Source organism: Astatotilapia calliptera, chromosome 12 (genome assembly GCF_964374335.1).
Source record: "Astatotilapia calliptera chromosome 12, fAstCal68.1, whole genome shotgun sequence".
Taxonomy (NCBI): domain Eukaryota; kingdom Metazoa; phylum Chordata; class Actinopteri; order Cichliformes; family Cichlidae; genus Astatotilapia; species Astatotilapia calliptera.
Window position 1 is genome coordinate 25,060,571 of NC_137433.1, and position 25,591 is coordinate 25,086,161.

General features: G+C 40.1%; 5 protein-coding genes and 1 long non-coding RNA gene across 6 annotated transcripts in view; 1 reads left to right on the forward strand and 5 right to left on the reverse strand.

Moving 5' to 3' along the window:
• Positions 1-139: 139 nt before the first annotated feature.
• On the reverse strand, positions 140-4,204 carry prf1.5 (perforin 1.5). Its single transcript, XM_026187673.2, has 5 exons — positions 3,811-4,204; positions 3,305-3,580; positions 2,861-3,132; positions 2,520-2,661; positions 140-2,400 (listed from the first exon to the last, which is right to left on the reverse strand). Exons 2-5 carry the CDS (start codon positions 3,572-3,574, stop codon positions 1,513-1,515), a joined length of 1,572 nt encoding a protein of 523 aa, XP_026043458.2. The 5' UTR covers positions 3,575-3,580; positions 3,811-4,204; the 3' UTR covers positions 140-1,512.
• Positions 4,205-6,804: 2,600 nt separating this feature from the next.
• LOC113034218 (macrophage-expressed gene 1 protein-like) lies at positions 6,805-8,121 on the reverse strand. The gene is made up of 2 exons (XM_080309178.1): positions 8,051-8,121; positions 6,805-7,672 (listed from the first exon to the last, which is right to left on the reverse strand). The coding sequence occupies exons 1-2, from the start codon at positions 8,119-8,121 to the stop codon at positions 6,949-6,951; spliced, it is 795 nt and encodes a 264-aa protein (XP_080165304.1). The 3' UTR covers positions 6,805-6,948.
• A 1,964-nt stretch (positions 8,122-10,085) lies between these two features.
• LOC113034217 (macrophage-expressed gene 1 protein-like) lies at positions 10,086-13,475 on the reverse strand. The gene is made up of 2 exons (XM_026188614.2): positions 13,005-13,475; positions 10,086-12,220 (listed from the first exon to the last, which is right to left on the reverse strand). The coding sequence occupies exons 1-2, from the start codon at positions 13,452-13,454 to the stop codon at positions 10,547-10,549; spliced, it is 2,124 nt and encodes a 707-aa protein (XP_026044399.1). The 5' UTR covers positions 13,455-13,475; the 3' UTR covers positions 10,086-10,546.
• Positions 13,476-18,969: 5,494 nt separating this feature from the next.
• On the reverse strand, positions 18,970-19,988 carry LOC113033625 (histone H1.5). Its single transcript, XM_026187610.2, has one exon. The coding sequence runs from the start codon at positions 19,732-19,734 to the stop codon at positions 19,174-19,176; it is 561 nt and encodes a 186-aa protein (XP_026043395.1). The 5' UTR covers positions 19,735-19,988; the 3' UTR covers positions 18,970-19,173.
• A 2,495-nt stretch (positions 19,989-22,483) lies between these two features.
• LOC145432172 (uncharacterized) lies at positions 22,484-23,595 on the reverse strand. Its single transcript, XR_013912453.1, has 2 exons — positions 23,434-23,595; positions 22,484-23,117 (listed from the first exon to the last, which is right to left on the reverse strand). It is a non-coding gene; the product is annotated as an uncharacterized LOC145432172 (long non-coding RNA).
• The window catches only part of mapk4 (mitogen-activated protein kinase 4), a 28,450-nt gene continuing 25,665 nt past the window's right edge, over positions 22,807-25,591 (forward strand). Inside the window, 1 exon segment of the mRNA XM_080308785.1 lies at positions 22,807-23,052. Within this exon segment, the coding sequence (XP_080164911.1) occupies positions 22,999-23,052 (54 nt within the window). The 5' untranslated portion in view covers positions 22,807-22,998.

A 25,591-nucleotide genomic window follows, 5' to 3' on the forward strand; every position in this document is an offset into this window, starting at 1 on the left:
AACTGAAATTGGGAGGTCTGATATTTTTTCAGAAAATAATTGTTTGTATAAGTGCGTATTGTTACCTTGTTGCTGATGTAGACAGTTCCAACAGGCTTAAGAAAAGTCAAGAGTACTTAAAAATGAAACTGGTAATGTCTTGATTCAATTGTTTTTTTAATTTTGGTTTATACAAAAATGCTGCTGACATGTATATAGAAGACTAACAACAAGTAGGCTATCAAAATGTATCAATACAATATAATGTACAATGGCACACTTTATCATTCATTATATATGTATATCATTAGAATGCATTCATGTCAGATTAAAAAATTAGGAAAAAATTGTTCCTGTAAAAATGTGCTCAAATACCATTTTGGTGCACATTTTACCAAGTTGTTCTATCATATAGGCAAATCACAAGAAGGACTTAATGTCTTGGAAAACAGAACCACCAAATGATTATATAGAGTACTGTGCAAAAGTCTTGAGCCATATCTAATTCCTTTTTGTTTCCAAGAGTTTATTGTAATTTTTAAAGTGTCTTTGTTTTTATTTGATCACTCATTTAAAGTCCAGTCCTTGTACCTTGTACCATGCAGCACTGACCCATGGCTTATTCAAGCATAATAAAAAGCACCTATTCCAGTACTGTCTATGCACAGATAGCTCGGCAAAGAAACAGTTTTAAGTTAAAAACGGTTAAAACTTGACATATTTCAGCATGGTGTTCAGCGTGTCCTTAAAAATAGGAGGACTTAAATAAGTCAAAGACCATAGATGGTATCTGAGAGAGAAATCTGTTTTTCCAGTTTATCCATCGACCAGTCACTGAAGCATCATCAGAAATGGTCTTAAGAGAAAAATGGCTGTCGAGGAGTGTTCAAGTAAGGGAAAGATAAAAGGCTGGGGCGTGGCCAATTACACAAGAACTGGACTGAAAATTAAAAGCAACAGGTCTTAACAGCCACAGCCATTGTAAGACATGGTTGAAACTGACTTGGTTTGGGGCTGCATTGGAACCAGTGGTTTTGGGAATCATCTGAATGGCCACAGCTTCATTTTTCAGCATGACAATATTCTATCCATGAATGCAGTAAAAGCATGCATGGATAGAAAAACACAAACGCTCAGTCATAGATCAGAATCTGGACGTCAGCATTATTGAAGCAGTCTGGGGATCATCTTGACAGAGAACAAAGCAAAAAGTAGCCAACATACAAAGTACAGCATTGGAATGTCCTTCAAGAAGCCTGGAGATCTACTTCTGAAGGCTACTTAAAAAAAATGACAAGAAAGCTTGTCTAACAGAATTCAGTCTGTGTTGAAGACTACAGCTGGTCATACCAAATATTGACTTTTAAGCTCATTACAAATGTACAAACCCTTATTTTGTCTTAGATTTTTTTTTAATAAATGTTGATCTTGTAATGTTTGTTGCTGCACCTATTTCCTGTTTTCATAGCAAAATATGGAGGAAAAAAAGAAATGAGGTACAGACTTTTGCACTACTGTAAATCCATACCTAATCTACTCAGCATTGGGGGAGTATCGTCCACACCTATATCCTGTCAAGTGAGCATCACAGTTGATTCTGTAGGTAAAATAGAGAACCCCTTTGCGCAGCTGACAGCTTAAGGAATGAATTCCTCGCTCTGGAAACACAATACACCTCCCTGCAATATCATTGTAAAGCACGTCCCTATCCCAGACTTCAAACCTCAACTCCTGACCCAGCTCCACCGAGCCAAAGTCATAGGTGGCATTCCATATCGGGTCATTGTCATCCATCACCGTGTCAGTCTCTTCATATATGCCATTGTAGAAGATCTTCACATAGGCATCTGTTTTTGTGAAGGTGTCTGCCCTCAGGCCTGCAGCTCTGTGAATCTCCAGTTGGAGAGTTCCTCTACCAGCCCTTAAAGGGCAGCAGTTATGGTCCAGGTTGGGAGTCGGTGAGCAGTTCTTGAAACCAAGTTGGTCTTCCTTCAGCTGGTTCTCTTTTATGTACTCTGAGACAGTCCTTATCAGATTAGCGCTGATTTGTGAATCCTCCACCAAGTGATGCAGAGGGAAGATGGCATAAGAAACCACATCGGGGTTTTCATGAAGGCTGTTCATCCAGCTGTGGTAGGCTTCAGATGGGTCCTGCTGATAGAGGATGTCAGGGAAGTACCTCTCTCCTCCAGTAACCTCAATCTTATGGGTCATGAAGCCTTGGTAAAAGCCCATGCTCATGTTGCCTTTAAATAGGCTGTCACACCTGTTGGAGAAAGATACATTGGCCGGGAGGAAACCCAATGCCATACGGAGTTCAACATTCAGGCAGTTTTTGATCTCTGCCTCTGAAAAGCCCTTCAGGGTGGCCAGGCAGGTCCTGAAGGCAGTGATTCGCCTCACCTTACCACCGAGCTGGACCTAACACAAAACAGTAATAGAATGCATTATAACATCACCATTATTTTGCACCAGAAATGCTTTCCACAGCCTACATATTGCAGCATTAAACCCCTGTGTATCCAACAAGTTTCACTGACCTGGTGTATATAGTGTGTTCCATAAGTGTCTATTAGACGTCTGTATAGGGCTCTGTTCTGGCTTGTGTTTAAACTCTGTGGGAGTCTCTTGAGATGCTTTGTGAACTCTGCACTCAGCGGTGGATGATCAGCCAGCCTGTAGCTGCAAAAACAAAAGGCATGTGGAGTTCAATCATGAAACAACAGCAATTGAACCTTGCTTTTCTGTAAGAGGGACGATAAGCAGCTCAGTCCACTGAGTCCAACAATTCCAAAAGTAAACATTTCTCTCACATTGTAATCAAGGTCATCCTTTCAATTGTAACACATACAACTGAAAGGATGAGCCTGTGTTGCTTTACCTGTAATAGGTGCAACTGATTTCATGAATGGCAAAAGTGGCTTTGTCCACACTGTGCTGCGAACGCGCAAACTTTGCCAAATCTGAGCGGCTTCCTCCCAGAACTGCCTTTCCAATGTTGTCAAGGCTCAAACCCAAATCCCAGTTGTTGTTAACCAGCGAGTTGGAGCTGCGCAGCAGGGAGTCCACAGAGTGGTGAAGTGCACTGGAAAGCTGCTTAGAGCAGCGGCTGAAGGGACGCCAGTCAAGCACTGAAGCTGGGAGTCTCTGAATCTGTGGAGCAGATGAAAGGCAGGAAGTGGAGCGGGATGCAGGTGGTGGAGGAAAATATAGGAAGTTGAGGGGGAGGAAAAATGCAGGAAAGTACAGAAAAAAACAGGGTGAAGGAATGAACTTGAGGCTGATAAAGAGTGTGAAGGTTAAGTAGTAGGTTTCATGTTTTCACCTCTCCTTTTTGGAATCGGTTCGGACACAGTGTGCAGGTGTGGTTGTCAGCTAGGTGGGCTTTGACATTGATGACATATGCTCCTGTCCGACGCATCCGCACCACGTCAAAGCCTTCTCCAGCCAGATTGTGGCCTGGTACAAAAGGAGCTTTCTCACACTGGGACCCTGTGCCACTCCGACAGGCCTGGACACTGCAGTCTTCCAGCATAATTGGCAAAGCCAACATAAACAGGAAAATGTGTCTCTGCTGGTATCCTCCTGCACACATGGTTACCTAAAGGTACAGTGAGGGATAAAAAAGGGAGTCAGTGGATATTAATGGTTACTGTGTATAAGCACATTTTTGTAACTGAGTTATTTTCCTTTGAAATAAAGAAAATGTCATTTTTTTTATTGATGTAAATGCAGATGAGCTTCTAATCCTCTTAAATATATAAGCTGTAATCAGGCCACAGATATTTTGTTAAAGCTGAGAATGTGCACATTGGTGGCATACATTCTTACCTTGTCCTAGCTTTCTTTGTCCTCTACGTTTCGTTGTTGTCCAGTATTTTTTCCACAGCCAAAATAAATCTCTTGATTTTAAGTCCCCCTCCTTATTTGCACCGTTGATTGCACAGCTCGCTGTGAACAATGGAACCTCAAGCTGACGTCTCGATCCTGCTGGAAATAAAATCACGGTTGGACGAGCCTTAGCGTTGCTGAGAGGTTGTGCTGGAAGCCTGCTGCGTGCACACTTTGGTCTATCATCTGCCTTTTAAAAAAAACATGGAGGGAGTTGCCTGGCTATGCTGCTCTCTCCCTCTCTGTCTCTCTCCCTCTCTACCCCAAGGCCTTCCCAATTTCCTCAGCATGAGCGGGTTTGTTTTTATTCTCAAGACCCAGTTCTGTAAATCCCTCACAGCCCTGTATGTCTGTGCACGTGCATGTGCATTTGTGGGGGAGGGAAATTTTGTGTAGTCACGAGAGAAAAGATGAACAGTGGTCTGAGCAGTCTTTACGGGAAATGGGCGTGTATTTATGTATGTTTGTACATGTGAGTGTACAGTGCACGGGTGTATGTCTGCTGGACTGAATCTGTGCTTTCGTTCACATAATGTCTGAGCTGGCCTGTCTGTGTGCTGATAACCTTACCAAAACCATGAGCTCAGCTTTGCCACTGTCTATTTCTGGATGTGGGTGGCGTGTTTGTGGTTTTTTTCTCAGTGAGGACAAAGGAGAGAAACATGTCTTTATGCAAAAGGTTTCATTCAGTGTAAGAGGTAATCAGTTCATATTTGAATAAAGAATATTTTGTGTGGTGCCACAGATTTATGCAAGTTTTCCTAGTGTAAGTTCCCTTCACTGTTAAAATTTTGTTCTTTACACTATACAAACTATAAAGCAGGTATACTATAAAGTTCCAGTTAAATATGCTTTGTATCAGGTCAAAGATCTAGCACAAATTCATTTGTTGTATCATGAAAAAAATTCATACACACCCTGATCTAGGTAAGTCTTTTGTGAGGGCTGTTTCTTTGCTGACCATGACAAAGTATAAAGTAAAACTGAATTAAATGTTTTATTTGAGGCAAATGTACAAGCAAGATCTGACCTTGATCTCTCTAATAATCCTGTGTTTGTTTTAATGTCGGCCTTCACTGATTACCCCGTCCCAGATTCACATGAACTCTGGCCCACAAGCACTTGAATTGTGATGGACACTGCTGTGTATATAAGATTTTTATCTTTCATGTTGTTTTAGTGAAGCACTGAGGTCCGTGGGAGCACTGCACTTTCAAGTTCCTGTGTATGAGCTGTACATATGTTTTGACAATAAAGCTGACTTTGACTTTGACTAATGTTAATGACTGATTAAAAATGGTTTGGAGTGGGAGTTGTGAACCTTGTTTGCCTTCTAAAGGGAGTCTACATGGTTAGAGAAATACCATTAATCAATACAATGATAAAATAAAGACTGATCCATATAATGTCTGCTATGCTCTAGTGAACTTTCAGAGTCACACCAGTTTTTATAGTAGGCCTTAGAGACAGAAAGTATCAACATTTAAAAAAAAAAAAACATGTGATACTTTAGATTTGTACTCCAAAAGATTGATTTTGTTCATCTGGACGTAACGTTTTCAGTGGGACAAACATTTTGTCACTAATTCAGCTGAGACTCGAGAATTCATGAATCTCAGCTGACTGCAGGTTTCCCCAACCTTGAAAAAAAGTGCATTTGCACAATGAAACTAGCACCCGAATGAACAATGGGCTGTGAGGTGAGTTCCTTGATCATTAATGTGCAAATTCTCATGACCATTGATCAACAACTACTGATCAAAGTGGTGCTAGTTTCAGTCATTGTGCAATGTACTGTTTATAAGGTAGTCAGCTGAGGGTGAAGAAGTCACTTGGATGAGTGATGAAACATTTCTCCCACTGAAAACACTACGTCCAGATGAACAGAATAAACTATATGGGAACCAGGTATTTGTCCAATTAGGCTCGTTAAACTCTAGTTTCTGTTTGCTTGTGTCCACTTTTGGCTCCTTCTCCCGCACTCAACCACAGGGTGCTATATAATACAGCTGTAGCATAATATTTGCCTATGAAAATCATTAGGACCTGTCAAAACATGTCCAGTTGCAAGTAAATCAAACCTCCATTGAGTTAATGAGAAAGACACATCTGCTAGTTCTTCTTGCTGGAGGACAGCAAGAAGAATTTAGACACTCTCAAAGCTCATGTTCCCTCTGCTAAAATTGAAACAGCATCCTCCAAAAGAAGTTGCCCGGTTTTGTGCCAAGGTAGGTATCCCCAACAGAAAAATTTCCCCTGCATCAGGAGCACGCAGCAGCTGTCTAAATCATGGACAAATAGTATCTCACATTCTTGGTTTTTAGTTCACAAACACTTCTTAAAATAACTTATTACTCCAGACATTTTTGAGGTTTTAGCTCTTAATACAGTAAAGTTAGGATACAAATAATTATCAGGCAATTATTTGTATCCTGTGTGGTGCCACAGATTTATGTCTACAGTAGCTTTTGACAATTACTGTAGACAAGGCTTAGAGTTAGACCAGTCTAGTTCTTACTTAAGTCGACTTTAAAAAACCATCTCATAGATCTTAGTAACTGGTCCATGATGCAAACAGCATCTAAATACAAAAATAATGATATACTTTGTATTTAGACATTGTGAAATTACAAATAAAGTGTTCTTCGTTTATGAATTATACACGGTTTATTGCAAGCAGTGTGAAAATCATACACAAAGTTCTTTTATTGGAGCAAAAATTGAATTAATATAAAACATGGCATGTGCATATTGACCTCAAGGGGGAGCCGTTGGGCTTAATGTTAACTTTGAAAATCTCTTCACCTTCTTTTTTAAAAAAAGAGTCAAAACATTTTTCCAGAGCTATAGTATAACAGTATAAAGTTCTCGAGTACAAAACACAAAAAAACAAACTGAAAAGGCTGATCCAAAATAAAAGCTCTTAACATTTTTCAGTGCTGTAAGAAGCATAACAACCAATAGAGTCACATTACTATAATCTTTGTATCTAGTTGATCAAGGTATTACGTTCTTATTACATCTTGTTGTGTATCCATTTCAGCCTCTTCAGGTATTTTCTCATAACCTCTCATAGTTCTAAACCCTGACATCCTCCTCCACCCCAAAAGCTACACCTGCCTTTTCGCCACTAGACATCTGATTCAGTTTAGGATGAAGATTTTGAATAAATTCCTTGATTTCTTCTGGTTTGGCAAGTTTCCACGTCTTGGTCTGGCCCACTCTCACCCAGCTGTTTTCTCCTTCAGTCATCACCATCACTGTGTTGGTGGCTTGCATGCTGATAAGTGGAGGTTTGGTGAACGGAGGCAGATCGATGGGATTCAGCTCCCCACCTGTGAACAGTCCAGACTGAACACAGTAGAGGATTTCACAGCCATCACTGATTGCAGCAAGGTGCTGACTAAACTTGGGAGGGCACCTGCGTTGACTCCTTGCCAGTGGGTTGGTTGACTGACAGCTGAAGAGACCTCCGAATGGTACTGAGAATCTGGTACCTGTCTCATAGTCATTACTCATACAGATTACCTCACCATCTGAGAGGAACTTTAGCGGAATAAAGTTTGGAGGACAGCTTTTGCTTTTCGTGAGGGGGTTTGGGAGATTGGGGTTGTAAATACCTCCAAACAGATACCCTGAATTTTCTGGAGCCCTTCCATTTACGGAGCACCAGTAGGTGTTGATGCGAGCAGAGCGAACATAGGTGTTGTCCCGACACCAATGATCATAACAAGTTGACATGTCAAAAAACCCACAATCATAGCTACGTGTATAACATTCATTCTTTGTTTCAGTGACATGTCTCAAAATGTTGAAACATAAGTGTGACAAGTGCAATAAATAAGGAAGAGGAAATAAGAAAACACATTTTCAGAGTGCTGTACATACTCAAATATAGTGGATATGAAGACAGATTACAATCCTGTAAAACAGGAGAGATAACAAGCTGAGGAAACATGCTGCTGTTCGCCAGAATGGCAAGTTTAAGACGGCTATGCGAACAACTGAGTTCCAAGGCACTCTGCTGCCCTCTACTGCCAAAGTGACACACATTCACTTGCAACACTGTTTATTTACTGGTATAATGAGGTTCACAATGTGAAGCATACAAGATTACCTGGACAGGTTGCCAATCTGTTGCAGGGCTAACACAGAGTGGCAGACAACCACTTACACTCACATTGGCCAGTTTAAAATCACCTCCACTCCAATCAAACTCCACTGAGAAAGGCCAGATGATGGATTAGACATTAGGACCTTCTTGCTGTGAGACAACAGTGCTAATCATCGAGCTACCTTGGTCCCCCAGTCATCCAGCCTTCACATGTGAATGACATTTGATTAATTTGTGCACTAAAGGATATGTCCTGGTCAAAAATGACTCCAGGCTGTTTCACAGTGCTACTGCAGGTCATCCTGATTGAACATCAAGTCTGACATTTTTAGTGAAATGCAATATCCAAGTATTTTTGTTCTTTTACATGCATGGATATGGTTTAACCAATATGTGTCATCGGGTGATTAAAAGCTCTGATGACCCTTTGTCAGTGAGCTGAGGGAGTCAACAGGCAGCTTGTTGGGTTTACTTTGACATTATAAGACTTTTTTAAGTTCCACGTCCACACTACTTGCCAGAACACTCATGCATCACCTAATGGAAGGCTAAATGAATCCCCATCATTGGCAACAGGGTGTGGAGATGTTCTATAGGTGGAGTGTGAATGCTATACAAACCATCTGGGACTCTCCACCATTTGACCCTAGAACTGAAGAAGCTTCTCAGATGAGAGGTGAAACGTCTTCAAGCAACTTAAAGAAGTCCAGACGCTTTTCTTTCCAAGCTCCTTAGAGTACGATGACCTGGATAACTGAGAACCTTCACAGACATATTGCCGTTATGCGGTTATCCTAATTGGGCGTTTATAAAGTCAGCAAAGAGTAATTAGTAATTAGATATGTTACTAATCTCCCTGTGCAATACAGCAGCTGGACCTTTAGCTAGCAACACACTGTGCAAACTGCATACAAGCAGTTTGTTTCTTTACTGATGTTTGTTGAGCTGATGGCTAGCAAGATACTGAAGTACCGCAATTTATGGACACCTGCAGTTGTTCCGGTGTTCAACAAAAAATAAATAAATAAAAGGAAAAAGGACAAACATCCCCACTTAAACCCCTGACTATAGCACTCAGTTTTGCCTCTTTCATCTATTTTTATGCAACATCCTCTGGTGATTAATACAGGAACAGGATTGAGTTTCATGTGTTACTTTTAGGAAAATTAGTTTGATGTTTAAAGGCCCACAGTGACGAAATAATAACGCAAATGTGTCAAACCAAAAGTAACGAGCCTGTTTTGAAAACACAAGAAGTAGAAATTACAGATATTTGTTTAAAGAATGTAGAGAGTAAAATTAAAAAGTTAACGTAAAGTAAACAAATAAACTATAGATACCTGATAATTGTACTTAAGTAAAGTATGTATTTGTAAATTGTTACTTCCCGCTCTCTGGTTATGTGTGTTTTATTTAATGTAGTTCTAAACAAAGTTTCATGCAACCTCTCAATATTTGTACAAAATTATTTATAATCAACATGGAATTCTGCAGCTGGGCCTGAAGAGGGCAGTATTGGTTCAATGTGGAGTTTGGAAATCTCTGATTTCTGTTTTAAAAGCACCACTTAGTACTTTCAAAGATGGTGTGACAAAGCTATCTGTCCACATATACAGTACCCAAAAATAAGACGGCATGGTTGACAAACCATTGTTGGCAAAGATGCATAAGACAGTCTCTTGTCAGCCTCACACATGTAGAGCTTGGAAGTAGAAGTTAAGATCAAGATAGAAACAGTACAAACCAAAGATAGCCACTTCCTCCTCCATCAAACACATCCTGCATCAAGACTGATGATGATGTGATCTCCATAGCACAATCTTCTCTGTGCCGCTATCGACTTACAGAGAAAGTCTTGAATTTGGCGCAGATTGTATTTTATTGTAATTGTACCGGTAAGTGTTTTTAAAAACTCTGCCATAAGGGGTGTCATGTAAAAGAAATACAAACTTTCATAGCCGCTTTCATTCTGGGCCTCTACAGGGCTAGAAGCATACAATGCATAATATTAGTAATGTGCACAATAAAAACAGTTTTCATTTTAATCAGCTTAAGATACATAACAGAAAAGGTGTGCAAGAAACTACACAAAACAGAAAACTCTTTTTCTTTGCTTGTTTATTAGAATATATTGTGGAAAAAATGAAAACCCTTCTCAGATTATCTATTATACATGTTTTCTTGAAAGTATTTGCAAACAAAATCATGCATACAGTGCTTAGATATTTACAAAAAAAATTTTACAGCATGATCTTATGCATCTTGGGCCTTAGTATAAAATCACCCCTGCTTTCCCTTTTTGATGGCTCCATCTGGTGATTTCAGAGGCAGACTGCTACAAAGTCATTTCTCCCTGCATATATGTTAATAGTCTACAGGTTAAAGTACAAAATGTGGACCTTAATAAACTAAAGTAATGCAAAGACTGATTCAAAATAGAAGCTCTTAAATGTAAATATTTTCCAGTGCTGTAAGAAGCATGAATGTGGAGACAATCAAAAGAGAAGTTCAAAGCTAAACCTGCCACACCGGTTTCATTTCTCTATGTGAGTGATCAAACTTCTAAGCTGTGTTCTGCTCAGGAGCCTCATCTTCCTGTGACTCCCTCTCAACTTCTTCACGTATTTCCTCATAACCTCTACTTCTAAGCCCTGACATCCTCCTCCTCCGCTTGAATAGGACCACTCCCACTATGGCCACCATCAGCATCACACCCATCACACCAAAAGCTACACCTGCCTTTTCTCCATTAGACATTTGACTGAGTTCAGGGTTAAGGCCTTGAACAATTTCCTGGATTTCTTCTGGTTTGGCAAGTTTCCACATTTTGGTCTGGCCCACTCTCACCCAGCTGCTTTCTCCTTCAGTCATCACCATCACTGTGTTGGTGGCTTGCACGCTGATAAGTGGAGGTTTGGTGAATGGAGGCAGACGAATTGGTTTGAGCTCTCCACCTGTGAACAGTCCAGACTGAACACAGTAGAGGATTTCACAGCCATCACTGATTGCAGCAAGGTGCTGACTGAACTTGGGAGGGCACCTGCGTTGATTCCTTGCCAGTGGGTTTGTTGACTGACAGCTGAAGAGACCTCCGAATGGTACTGAGAATCTGGTACCTGCCTCATAGTCTTTACTCATACAGATCACCTCACCATCTGAGAAAAAATTTACTGGAATGAAATTTGGGGGGCAGCTTTTGCTTTTCGTGAGGGGGTTCAGGAGCGAGGGGCTGTATATGCCTCCAAACAGATACCCTGAGTTTTCTGGAGCCTGTCCATTTATAGAGCACCAGTAGGTGTTGATGCGAGCAGAACGAACATAGTTGTTGTCTTGACAACGTGTTTTGTGACAAGTGAAAAAACCCCAACAGGAATGACTTTCCCTATGACATTCATACTTAGAGTAACTCTGAAGTCTCACCTCTGATCTGAGTAAAGTTGGTGAGTAAGGTGGACGACAGGAGAAGTCACCTGTATCTGGGTTTTTCTGGGCCAGGGCATCACATAGTGGATCTGCATCTGAGCTGATTTTAACACACTCTTGGTAGACACCACCAAAACTGAGGTTTGTAGCTGGACCCTCACAGGAATTATCATCCATGTTAGCCTGGAAGTTGAAGTTCTTGGAGTTGACATCAACACATCCGGGGCGAGTATTGATCTTGTAGTAGCGCTCTACAGCCTGACTGACTTTAAGAGCAACTTTTCCAATCGTAGGGTGTGGCAGATCAGTGAGAGTGTTGGTGTTTATGAAATAGTGCAGAGGAAATCCTGAACGATCGATGGCAACGAGGTTGTTTCTGGTACTTTCCTGCCACTTCTGCAGAGTGATGCCAGGATAGAAAGTTGTGCCTCCGTGGCTTTGAATGAGGGAGTACTGAATATTGGATTGATATGTTTGAAGTGATGAGCTCTGTTGGGCACTTTGACTGCTAATGTCAAATTTTAGTTTATCAAAGAAGTTTAATCCAGCCTGTGCTTTCACAGAGGAGCTTTGTGACTGGCTGTCTGACACATAAGAGGAACAGAGATAGTCCTCCTGCACCAAAGCCGCCCCAGCATCCACACTAGTGATGACATGAGTCCCATAGTCCAGCACCATCTTCTCCGAGAGATAGTCTGCACTTCTTGTCTGGTTGTTCTCAATTGCATCAGCGATGTCTCTGACCTGCTGAACAAATCGTGTGTCCAGAGTGAAGTCTGGATAAGCCTTAACTGTGTAGAGGAAGTTGCGAACCTTTGAAAGAGAGGATTATAAGATTAATTATTGTTGTACATCACTGTGTATCTCAATCTCTTCTTTATTTTCTGTAATTAAAATTACTTTTAACATATGTGCTGAGACTACAGTTAAAAAAAGCTTTTTTTTTGGCTAACTCTAATATTTTTACAGTGATTTTAAAAGTGCATTATATAGGATCATAAAGGAATAAAATGCTAAAGCTAAATTTCTAAGGATGTTCTACAACACTGTGCTGGCGTCTGCTATTTTTTATGCTGTGGTCTGCTGGCGTGGTGGAATGGCAGAGAGGGACATGGGGAAACATAACAAACTGGTAGCAGCTGTCAGAATCTATAACACAGGTTATCTTACTCATTACCGGTTTAATTGACATATCACTTGTTTTTAATTGCTGTTAGTCATTTGCATCTTGTTTGTACATATTCATGGTATTCATAACCCTCTCCCCCCCTCCAACACACACACACACACACACACACACTTTTGTACATGTCTCTGTACACATTTATGCATATCTCAGTGGCTTATGTATATAGGACTACTTTGTGTCTATATTCCTCTTGCTATAAGAGTTGTATAGCACCCAAATTTCTCATTCGTGGGATAATAAAGGTTTATTCTATTCTATTCTATTCTAAATATAATGTCTTAGCATACTGTACAAATACTGTATGATTAATAAATGGTAAATTGCTTAATATAAAAAAAGTCTCAACATCAGTACTGTGCATTTTCCTTTACCTTTATTGTTATTTATTCAAAACATCTGAAAACTTACCTGCACTCTGGCTGTGGTTGAAGAGTCTCTGACCTGATGGGTTTTCATTCTAGTGTTCTCAACAGAAAATTTACCATTGAGCACCGTGAGGAAGGATATGTCTGCATTAATGGAGTGAGATGTTGAGCTTTTCTGCTCAAGCCAGGAACTGATGATCTCTGAGCTGGTCTCCACACCTGTCTGTTTTTGAGGGATGACAAACACTTCATCTGGAATGAGGTAGAGCCCATCCTCAGTGGTCTGGCACTGGGAGTAGCTGAGGTTCATGACTCGACCCATGTCCATGTTCCGGAGGTTGTCCCAGCCTCCACCTGGCAGCACCTCCAGTGCTGTGATGGAGAGGTTGGTAGAAGCACGGCATTGTCTGAGCCAGTTTGTTGGACGGCTCACAGGTACTGAAGAGCAGACATGAAGGAAAGAGAGAGCCAGGAGGGCCACTGCAGTTTTCATGATGACTGTTTCAAAAGTGAGTGCTGACACCACTGACTATAAACCCTAAGCCCCTCCTACTTTTGGGCAGTTTATCATATGACAAAGAGGAACATCTTTTTCCACAACTTTAGCTTATTAGCTTATTCCCACACATAAAAATGTCTTATCAGTAAAATGTAGCCACAGTAAAGGCACCACACCTTTTATTTACCTACTGCACATAAACCTGCAGTGATTTATCTAATGTTTCAGGTCATTTAAAGCTGTTATTTCATCAGTCAGTGGCAAAGTGTGCTGAAATGAATTCAAAATTGAATGAATTCATAGGAAAGTGCAGTTAGTTGGGTAAATGAGAGCTCCTAGGAGGAAAAAAATATTTATTAAACTTGCAAAAATGCACAATAATCTGGCAAAAGAAAATAATATTTAAGTAAGAGAAGTAAAATCAAAAACCTCTGTACCAGAAACGGGTAGACTGGTTAAGTCTTCCTCATATTAAAAGGAACTGAAAGTTGATCTGAAAACATGTTGTGTCTGTTTTCACACGTATTTGCAAGTAAGTCACATGAGTACACGTCATTGGGGTTTTCCTGAAAATTTCTCAGTTTCTACCCAGAAGTTGATAATAAGCTTTCTGCATGTTTCCTCTTACATGCATGGTGATGTCTACCTCATTTCCAATAGTTTATTTTTGATGTGTGACTTCTTTTGGTTATGTGAAAAAAAGGGGCGGGGGGGACGACACACTCTCCACACATTCAGCTCTTGTTTCCTGTCTGCTGTATGGAAAAAGCCTTAATTGGGACCTCGGTTTTGGCAAGATCCCCAACACCACTGTCTGAAATGCAACACCCCACTGTTCTACCTCTTTCCTTACCTCCTCCACACATGCAATATCAACTAAAAAAGGTTACGTTTGGGTTCATCACTTCATAAAACCTGTTGTCCCTGATTTTCACTCCAGTTCTTGTGTAATTTGGCATACATCTGGCTTTTTTTCCCTGTTTCCCTTCCTTAAGAATGGCTTGACAGCTGCCCTTTTGATGAGATCATTTTAACTTTTGACTCAAGGCCCAGATGCAGTTTTCAGGTCCCATGCGAGGTCTTTTAGAGTCTTTCCTGTTTCTTAAGGACAGGACTTTTAGATACAGTTCATCTGCTGTTGATGTTTTTTTTTAGGCCTGCAACTTCTTCTTTTGTCCTGTGATTGTGCATTTCCCTCTTTTATTTATTTTTTTTTTTTTAATTGCACCACATGCCCGGTTTTGCTTATGCAAAATCATTTTGTTTGTGCACAAATACTATTTTATATCTCCAAAGTGTTGTCTTTGACATAAAAATCTACTTAGAGTCAACTAAAGAAATGTGAACATATGATGTGCTTTTGCAACAGGCTTGTACCGTGCACAGGTACATGTTGTGAACTGAATTTCTTTTAGCTTCTTTTAATAATGCTATCAGAGATGCGAGGGCTGCCTATTTCTAACAAATGGTTACAAAGAGCAGAGGTAATCATAAGGTGTTATTCAACCATTAGTCACCATTGTTACTCCTGCTCTACCTGCAGCCCCTATTTCCTCTAATGAAGATTGTGAAAATTTTCTGTCTTTTCTGCTTGCAAAAATTAATAATGTAAGAATGATTTTTTTTTACAATCAGTACCTGTTTTGTCTGTCTCTACCCCATCTCGGACCATCATCTTGGATACTTTCTCTCCTGTTTCACTACCTGCGCTGGTAAAACTAGTGAATTCAGTGAAAGCATCCTCTTGTTGTTGTTGTACCTGTATCATTATTCAAAAATGTCTTCCAGTCTGTTGGTCCATGTGTGCTCACTTTAATCAACTTTTCACTGGCATCTGGTATAGTTCTGGTTTGTTTTAAAAATGCTGCTATTCTCCCACTTTTAAAAAAATCCCAGCCAGACCCTTCTCTTTGGAGCAGTTACAGGCCAATCTCTAAATTACTGTTAATTTCTAAGCTTCTAGAAGAGGTTGTGGCTAAGCAACTTATAGAGGCTCTGGACAAAGATAGCTTTTCTTGATACGTTTCAGTCCGGCTTTCGTAGAGTTCACTCCACACAAACAGCCCTTCTTAGGGTCTCTAGCAACATTTTGATGAGTAATGATGCAGGAAAATGCTCTGTTCTGCTTATGTTGGACCTCACGTTGGCGTTTGACACAGTTGACCACCATATCCTGCTTGAAAGGCCAAAACTTTGGGTTGGTGTATGTGGAACTGCCTTAGAGTGGTTCTCCTCATATTTACATCACCGATGTTTTTCTATGGGGTTTCTGCTTTTAGGTCATCCTCTACCTCCCTTACTTATGGTGTCCCTCAAGGTTCGGTCTTGGGGCCTTTATTGTTTTTAATATATCTTCTCCCCCTCCAGCATATAATGGGCTCCTTCAAGGACATCTCTTATCACTGTTATGCTGATGACATTCAGTTTTAAGCCCCAAGATTTATCCAAGCTCCAGCTTCTGAATGACTGCCTAGATTATATCAAAACCTAGCTTTTGGTTCATTTTTGCCTGTTTTATATTGTCTGTTTTACCTTTCATGACTTATCTTTTTGCAGCATTTCGTGATTCTGTCTAGAAAGGTGCTACGTAAATAAAATGTTATTTATTTGTTGTTTATAAAATGCGTGAAAAAGCTATTCAGTGCCTTGAGTTTATTATTATTGGGTTTATCGTTGATAGTTCTTGATAGTGCTTCATGTTCCCATGTTCCATGTTTTAGTGCCGAGTCTGTATCATGGTGTTATTCTCAGTTTCCTGTTTTACTTTGGTAATCCTTGTCCCATGTTTCTGGTTTCAGTGTTGCTTCCCCGTCTTTCATCGTCCCTGCATTGTCCCAGCTGTGTCTCCCTCCTGTCTCGCATTCCTTTATTACGCCAGTATGTATTTAAGCCCTGTGTTTTTCCCTGCCCTTTGTCGTGTCCTCTGCGTTAGCTGTGTGTTCATCCCTCATCCTATGTCGTCAGGTTATGACATGCCACGCTGCTTAATTACATACAGGTACACATGACTACCAGTATAAGGACCTGAAGAATGAGACTATTTCCAGTCACAGAAAAATTACTTCAAGCAGACTAGATTAAACTCTAGCCTTAGTAAAAGGCAGTGTCAGAAAAACCACCATTAGAGATTATTGGGTTAAATGTTTAGGTAACAGCCATGATGCTGAATCTGTTGTGCAATTGGACTATCAGATAACACAGTGATTTGTGTTTTTTAATTGTCTAAGTTCAGTTTTAAAGGAAAGTTCCATGTGGACAACATGAGAAGCCACTTAGGAGAGTTGCAAGTAAACGAGGGACCTTTGCTTTCTTCTGTCAAATCTATTTTATTCATTTCAAAAGTAACTCACTACTTTCTTTTTTTATTAGTATTTACAAACACAAAAACTGTTACCTGTTCAAATACAAGTGAGGAAGTATGCAGCAGAAAAGGGAACTAACATTTATTCTTAGTCTAAGCTAAGACTAGCACAATGTCAGTGTTATTATTAAACAGAAAACATGAAGTAAATGTATAGCCATGCTTTGTTTTCAAACATACGGTTCCGTAGAATCCAATTCATCATCATGTCTATTTGAGTGCAGACCTGATGATGATTTAGGTCATATTCATAAAGAAATGCAGACAATTGAAAACTGTTCATAAACTCAAATGCACCACTTTACATGGCCAATGATCTCCTGGTACTTCCTAAGCCCAACAATAAAGTTCTAATCTTTAGCAAACTACATATTTTAATGGAAAAAATAAACAAAAAGAAAACGATTTGTACGAATAAACTGCAGAATTTCAATTAATGCATCAATTCAAAACAGCAAAGGGAGAACAACTGATTGTTATTTGTTTCGGTTTATTTTGGGTTAATGTTTGGCACTGAATAAATCAGTATGTTCACACTTTTCTCTCAGTTCCTCTCTCATGCTCTGCCACTGACAAACGGAGTAAAACTTCCAGAGTTACAGGAAATACATTACAGTAGCATGGGCACTGTCTCCATTTTTAAAAGTTTTAACATTTTTCATCTGTTCTTTAATTTAAAAAAAAAAAAAGCTCACTCGGTTTTATGACAAATTTTTGAGTGAGAGGGATGCCAGCTTGTATTTGTGCAATAGGGTTCTGTAAAATACTTAGTTGGTTACATTTTTCGTCAGTAATCTGCATGTTACAGTGAAATTAAACCACACACAGTCTATGCATCTGACCCCAGATAAACGTTGCCTACATTTCCAGTTAACAGTTGTTAATTAATCCCGCCAGCAGGTGGCAACACTAAACCACTCAGCCAATGAATCGCACAGTGGCGCGAGTCACTGCTGTTTGGATACCTACAATCTTTCTTTGTTTTGCTTCTGTAAAGCACCTTCAAAACGCAATCAAGGTGTGATTTTAAATGTAGGCTTTAGTTTGAGAGGCCTTATAGAAATCTACTGTTGATGGTTTTGTCATTTTAACTTACTTGTATCACATGTCTTCAATTGGTCAAGCTGTGAGCTTGGTTTTTAGTCAGGTGTCTGTTGTAATTTCTTGTGTAATTTCTGAGTAGTTAAATAATTATTTTTGAGGTACCCCCTGGTGTGAATGGTTTTGTAGATTATTTCGCATTAGTTTAAAACCTCATGAAGTCAGAATATAATAATTAACAACAATATCACCCCTTCATCCCTATCACGTTCTCATGCTAAGCTCAGAGTAACAGCTGTCCTCTGCTGTGTACATTCAGTCATAAACTGCGGTAATGAGTGTGATAAAATAAGCCCCTTTTGGGAGATAAGCGGAAACCATGTTGTGATACGCCCATGAAGCTTCACTCTTCTTAGTATTGGTGAGTCCTTATGGGTGTCACTTCCTGTCGATTTTCCTTTTTTCACATTTATATGAGTATCTAACCGGTTTCTTTTTCTTTTATTTTTTTTTTAATCAATGTGGAATACTATAGAAAATAGGGAAAGTGAAAACTTTGCATAAGTATCTCAACAATTTAATTTAATAACTCAAACTTCTGAGAAAAAACTTGACTACTAAGTAGGAATTTCAGATAATAACCCATATGGACATATGGATAAGGATGGCCCAAAGTTTTGTGTTTGTTTGTTTGTTTGTTTGTTTGTTTGTTTGTTTGTTTGTTTGTTTGTTTGTTTGTTTGTTTGTTTGTTTGTTTGTTTGTTTGTTTGTTTGTTTTACTACTTACTATCTTCCATAAAGTCGTTTGACACTGTGGGACTAAAAAAGATAATCTACCACTTCCCAAGAAACGGATTACATAGAGTTGAAAACTATAGAACTCTGGGAAACTAGCTCCCTGTGCGTAATTGTGCGTAATTGCGCGTAATACGCACTCCTCCCAAACTTAGCCGTGAGTCAGGCAAATCAGCTGTTAAGGCGTCACACACCAAAAATAGTTAACCGCCGTTCAGAAAACATCGATTTTTTTGTTTTCCCGATATGGTTTGTTTTTTCAATTAAATTTTATCAGGCTGGAGAATAGATAAAAGCACACTGTACGCTCTGTAAATGAAAATAATTTTATTTCAAGCAAGTGCTATTCAGTTCATTAGAACATCATGACAGGAAGCAGGAAAGAAAGGCTTGTACAAACTGCGAGTTCATTTTTTCTACTTTAGAAAAAAAAACCTACTTAAAGCTTGACTTGAATGCAGCTCAGTCCGCATAGAGTCCACAAAGACCAGCATTTAGTGTTCAGTGGAAGAGCATTCACTTCTTGGCAGCAGACCTGGTCTTGGAGACTCTGCGTTTGGTCTTCTTTGGGCTCTTTGGCTTCTTGGGCTTCTTGGCCGCAGCGGGTCTCTTGGCTTTCTTCGGGCTCTTTGACTTTCTCCTTTTCTTGGGGGACTTCTTGGCTGCAGGAGTGGCTCCTGCTGCTGCTGTTTTCTTGACGCTGGCCCGCTTAACCTTTTTCGCCTTTGGCTTCTTCTTTCTCACCACCTTCCTCTTCCTAGGTGTGGGGGGCTTTTTGTTGAGCTTGAAAGAGCCCGAAGCCCCGCTGCCCTTGGTCTGGACCAGAGACTTTTTAGTCACCAAGCGCTTCACGGCGATGAGAATCCTGGCATTGTTTTTCACCACATCATATCCACCGGCCTTCAGAGCCTTCTTCAGGGCTACCAGAGACACACCGCCACGCTGTGTGGATGTGGACAGAGCCTTCAGTATCAAGTCTGACACAGTCAGGCCTGTTTTCTTCCTCGGAGACTTTGCTCTCTTTTTAGGAGATTTGGCCGGAGCTGGCGGAGTCAAAGCAATCGCAGCAGAAGACATTGTAACAGCTGTGATACCGAGATGAAGTCAGTGAGGGCCACAGACAGAATCAGTAGAGAGTGATATCTCTGCTTGCCCTCTTGGCTGGTTGAGGCTTTATAAAACCCCAATGAGAACCGTGTAGAGTCAGTCCCACTGCCACAGTGCGCCTCTTCTCCTCCTCCGACACTTGATCAAATTTGTGTTTTCTTCAACTGGATAATTCTTTAAAATTCCAACGTTAATTGTCATACAACTATATAAAAGTCACTTCACAGCAATCAGGGAAATGTGAACTGTCTGTCTGTGTGTTTTTATTCAGCATGCGTTCAAATATATTAGCACCTGTTGAGCGATTAGAAGCTGACAAACGAAGAATGCAATGTGGGAATCGTGCTTTTAACATTTTGACTATGTTATATTTCCCAAATAAGTAAGAAAAAAGTTTTACAATTAAATAAGCTCTAACATAGCGACGTGTCTAGTACACCGAGCCCAAAATTTAGTTTTATTTCCACCGTTATTGTGAAATATTTTCACCTAAAGAAGACTCAAGAAACACACTTGCCTTGATTCTATTTCAAGGTAACCACAGAGAGACTTCTAACGATAAATATTCAACTTGGAATCACAGCAAGGGCGGTCTTTGAGTTCGGGATGATGTGTTAAAGTATAATTAACAGAAAATTTTGTTTGATATGAATATATGTAACATGAAAGTGAAATTAAGGCTATACATTGTGTATTCCCTGTGTATAGATGGACCAAAGCCAGAGTAGTTATCAGCCTGTGAGGAGGGGCAGCCCAAGAAACGAATTTCTGATTAATTTCCCGGGCTTTCTTTTTAACGAGACACTTTGTGGAATGACTCCAGTGGGGTGCTTGTACATAAATATAAATTTAAATTAATTTGAATTTAGATCATTTCTTATTTATGCATCAATTAACTTTTATGAGGAACTGCTGCGTAAAAATTGTGCAAAAATAACTTCACTTATGAGATTATAACAGTTCTGCGCATATAAATGCAAAAACACGAATCATGTTTCATTACACTGCACTTAAATGTCCTCGGGTCAGTTTTCCTCAGCCTGTGTTGGTTTTGGTAAAACAGCACAGCACACATGAATGTACAAAAACCATCCTTTACTTGCGCATCTGTGAAACCAAAACAAACTTCAGGCACTATGACGCGCTTTACACGGCTTAGCTGTTTGACCTTTTAATGATAAACCATCGGTTTTATTGGGTTTTACAGGATTGTTACATACCCATGGGGGACAGGGGGGTTGTGATATTTGTTTACAAAAACACGCAATAAAATCTGCCACAGGTGGAGCCAAACAGCGGGAAAATAAACCAGAAAAAACTAAATCGTGTAGTCCAACATTGGAGTCTTTGTTTTATATTAATTTTATATTATTTTTATATCAGTTTTAAAATGAATGCAATTATCAGACATACTTCTGGGAATGTTTTAATATTACACTCTTAGTGCAATCCATCAAAAACGTCTCCAGTGAAAGAGGGATGTGTTTTTCTCTTCTTCGTGGTTTCTCGCGCTACTTTTGTTTGTTTTCTTATTATTAATGTGAGATAAGATATGTACTTGTGTGTGCGTGCGCGCGAGGGAAAAGATTGGCAAACGTTTCCGTGCCTTCTGTAGTGCGCTGATAGCGCCTCCTCACAAACACTGGAGTTTTGTTTGGCTGGAGTGCAGTTCTGATGGACACCTGTAGGTGGTGAGAGTGTTGTCACGGGAGACCAGCTTGAAGTGCCCACTGAAAGCCTCAGATGTGTAGTTTTTGTTTCTCGCGTGTGGAAGCTTTTAATCGTGGGCTTGTATGCAGAGCAGGATGATGCAGGTATACTGCAGCACGTCTGATAAGGCTGCAATAAACTCTTGGAATTTGGACCCAGAGTGGGAGAAACTCCCTGGCAGATGCTGGACTTTCATCCTCTTTAACAACAAAGCCTTGACTGATTTTGCAGTTGTTGGTCATCTTGGCCTCATTATCAATACAAAACCTTTACTTCTATAGGCAAAGAGACCTACTCCGAGGCTTCTACGTGTTCCTCTGAATAGCGTGCAGCCGTGGTTTAAGAGTTATAACCCATGTCACAGTCGGAAGAGCAACTGAATATTTCTGCCGCTCCCGCATTCATTTAAATGAGTGTCAATTGCTTTAATCTAAATGTGTCAGTTGCTTTAATCTCTTGCAGTGATACAGAACTGAGCGCATAAAGGTCAAACGAAGCCTTCTGCTGAACTACTCTGAATAAAACAATTGTTTTTGTGGCTGCAAATTGTCTGTGTTGTGGTTTTCTCTTTCTATAACTCCCATCCACATAACCTTTTGACTCAATCCGAAAGAATAGCTGCCTATTGTCCTCAGAGTTACTGCAAAAAGAGTCACTACTTAAGCATGCTTCACACGACTAAAATACATATTTTTTCTGTTATTAATAACAATAAAAAAAAAGAAATGTGACCCCCCTATTATCTCACATACTTAGACAATGAAGGACAATGAATCTTGTGCTGTATTTCACAACCAATGACTGTATAATTGATGCCAACATTAAATTACATTACTGGAGCACATCGGTGGGATTAAAACCAATATGCAAATTTGAGACATAACCTTCAAAAAAATGTATGCTTAAACAGTAAGCTTAAACACACCTTCCTCATGCAGTGATATGAAAAGCATGCTGCTTATGTGCACTCTTCTTTGCCTCGAGCATTGGAAGTTCCATCCTTTGTGTATTTGTTTTTATTTTTATTTTTCTAATGGCTGTCACAAACTGCAAATAGGTAATTTTATTTTCTACAAATTTATAAGATCTTTGGCTTTATAATGGAACTTAACTGAACTGCATGTTGAATTAAAGGGGGGAATGAATAAAAATACATTTTTAAATGCCAAAGGCATTTAAAAGTAGAATCCTTTCTACGCAAAATTATGTTAAAATCCTTTAACCAAAATAAAACGCGTGTGATATCAAGCAGCTTGATAGAGTCTCGGGCTTCCTCGTGTGAGACTGATGTATGACGTGATGCACGGGTTGGAGTGGGAGGGGGAGCTGCAGGATCTGCTGTGTAGCTTTGCTCTCCTCCCATCATCATGTGACCAGGTGATCAGTCGGTACAGTCAGAACACAACGGAAACTTGTGACCAAAGCGGGCGGGCAGCTGGAGAAACTCGGCGTACATAAAAAGCGACATAAAAAGCTGGACATTCGGTCTTTTTCTTTCTCTCCTCCACCATCCACTGAGACGCCATGGACTGCGGAGTCGCCAAGATCATCCTCCTGTTTATCAGCTTGATATTTTGGGTGAGTCGCTGTGTAATTCTGTCGTTCGTCCACCTGCAGAGATTTTATTTCCTACTGACGACGCTCTGTGATGCGGAAAGGGAAAAAATAAATATGTGGGGGCTTTTCTATTTGTGTTTCTCAAAAAAAAAAAAATCTGCTGCTATTTGTTTTCTCTTTACTCCTCCTGTGTGAATTGTGCTGTTTGGGGTGTAAACAAATCAGTATTATGGTTTGATAAAGATCCCAGTAGTCAGCCCCCCGCCCTCCTTTTTTTTATTCTAGCACAGTCGCAGCATTACAGAGCACTTCCTCATTTCACCCCACCTACCCTTTAATAGACTTCTAACGTATGTAGCTCTGAAATAAAAAGGCCTGGGAAATTTTCATGAGATCACTGACCTGCCCGACTCTGCTCTTATTTTTCCGGCCATTCACTCCCTCGTGCAGTCATGTCTGTCTTTGTGTCGGAGTACTTTCAGTTGTGTGCTGCTCGTTAATGTTGACTTAATAAACCCAAGCTTCCCCGCCTGTGTCCTCTTCAGTGACCTTACGAAGGCTTTTGAAAGGAGTGGGTAAATTTCCCAGCCTGTCCCTTCCGTGGTTAATGTGTGTGTCTAATTGGATAACTGTAAGACAGAAACAGCCTGTGTGTGTGATTATTTACCAGAGACAACATGGACGTGCTTTAATTTGAGTATTCAAATCCTTTTTTCCTCTCCTCTCCACTTCCTAGTTTTCCTATCTTCTGTTCCAGCCTGTATACTTTCTCTTTCTATGCCACACTTACCATCTTACATCCAGCAGCCTTGGGTTGGATTACCGAGCCTCTTTGAATTAAATGAAGGTGTTATTGCATTTCTCTGACCTTCACTTTATTTCAGTAATGTTCACTCCCTCCCAGCATGTGAGCATTACAGACAACAAATGACTCCATATTTTAAAAACACCTCTGCTTTTTTTTTTTTTTTTTTTTTTCCTCCTTTGTTGCACAGCTCAGATGTGGAGTTAGTCAAACCTGCTGAGATTGTTTAGCCAACAAACAGCATTCCTGTGTTTGAGCTTCAGGCTGAATGTGCAAGTTTGACATTTTTTTTTGTTTTTTTGTTGCTGATTTATCAGAGCAAGAGCCCTGATTAGACATGAGTTGATGAAGAAATCACGTATCCGGTTGAATTAACTATTGACCTTCATGATATACCCAGCAATTTGATAAATTAAGGAGTTTCAGCTTTCTGTGGGAAAGTGAACATTTTTTAAATGATAAACAGCCAGTTTCATTCTGGGGGATTGTTTAAAGATAATCATTCAAAAGATTGAACTGAACTATGACCCACAGTGATAAACATTACACAGATCCTCACACGTGTTTTAAACAGTTGCTGATATTTCATGGTTAGATTTAGTGAACATGTTCATAGTTTGCTTTTATAAAACAGGATTTCTGCTGCTTCACAGCAATAAAGTTCATGTATCTGATTTAAGGAAACGATAAGTTAAATGGTTCCTGGTTCACAAAATTTACAGTAAGTCTTGTCTTTTCCTGGAATCAGATTGAAGCTGGACCTTCAGAGAACCCCTCATGGCCTCAGAGAGCTAGTTACATTCCAGAGAGGTTGCGTTTTACGTTGTGTAAGCCTCTTTGTGCTGCTTCTGAGCCCCAGGATCTGAGATTCTGGAGGGATTAGGGGGTGAGCACTGGATGGGCGGGGGGGCACAGCGTAACAAACCCACAGGGTTCCCGTGACCGTGAAGTGATCAAGAAAAGTGAGTCATGGGGCTGAGCTACAAAGTGAATTGTTAGGATGCGCTAGACACAAGCAACCAATGTATAAGTTGCTTAACTCTGAGGGGAAGTAAAACTGAAAATTGCATGAATGACTTACCTCGTGGAAACTTTGTGTCTGAGACTTTCCGTCTGCTACAGAAATGAAAACGTTGCTGGTTAACACCTCCTCTGTTCCTGTTTTCTGACTGACATCACCAACGTATGAAAGAATCTTTTATAGACTAGATGAGGGCCCGGTGGCGCCAGTGTCTGGCAGCCTCGCCTCTGTCAGTGCGCCCCAGGGTGGCTGTGGCTACAATGTAGCTTGCCATCCCCAGTGTGTGAATGGGTGGATGACTGGATATGTAAAGCGCTTTGGGGTCCTTAGGGACTAGAAAAGCGCTATATAAATACAGGCCATTTAGATACAAAAATGTTAGCTTATTAGTTAATGAAGCCTTTTTTAAATGTCTTTTTTTTTCATTGCTAGAGTAGATTTTTTTGTGAATCAGTGTGATTTCTTTTCTTCTTTTTTTCCCCTTTGTTTTTAGGCGTGAGCTCCCTATGCACAAACTTGGCCCTCATACCTGCGGTCATATGACTGGTGATCTCACTACTAAAGCATGACTAGCAGAAAGGTCGTGATGGCAGTGTGACTTAACGCCAGATATGCATCAAAGTTCAATGGGGCAGACTATCAGTGACTCTCACAGAGTATGTTAATCACATGAGAGCCAGTAGGACAGAAAAATAAGAACAAACATCTTTGTGCTCAGTTTTAACAAAAAGTTT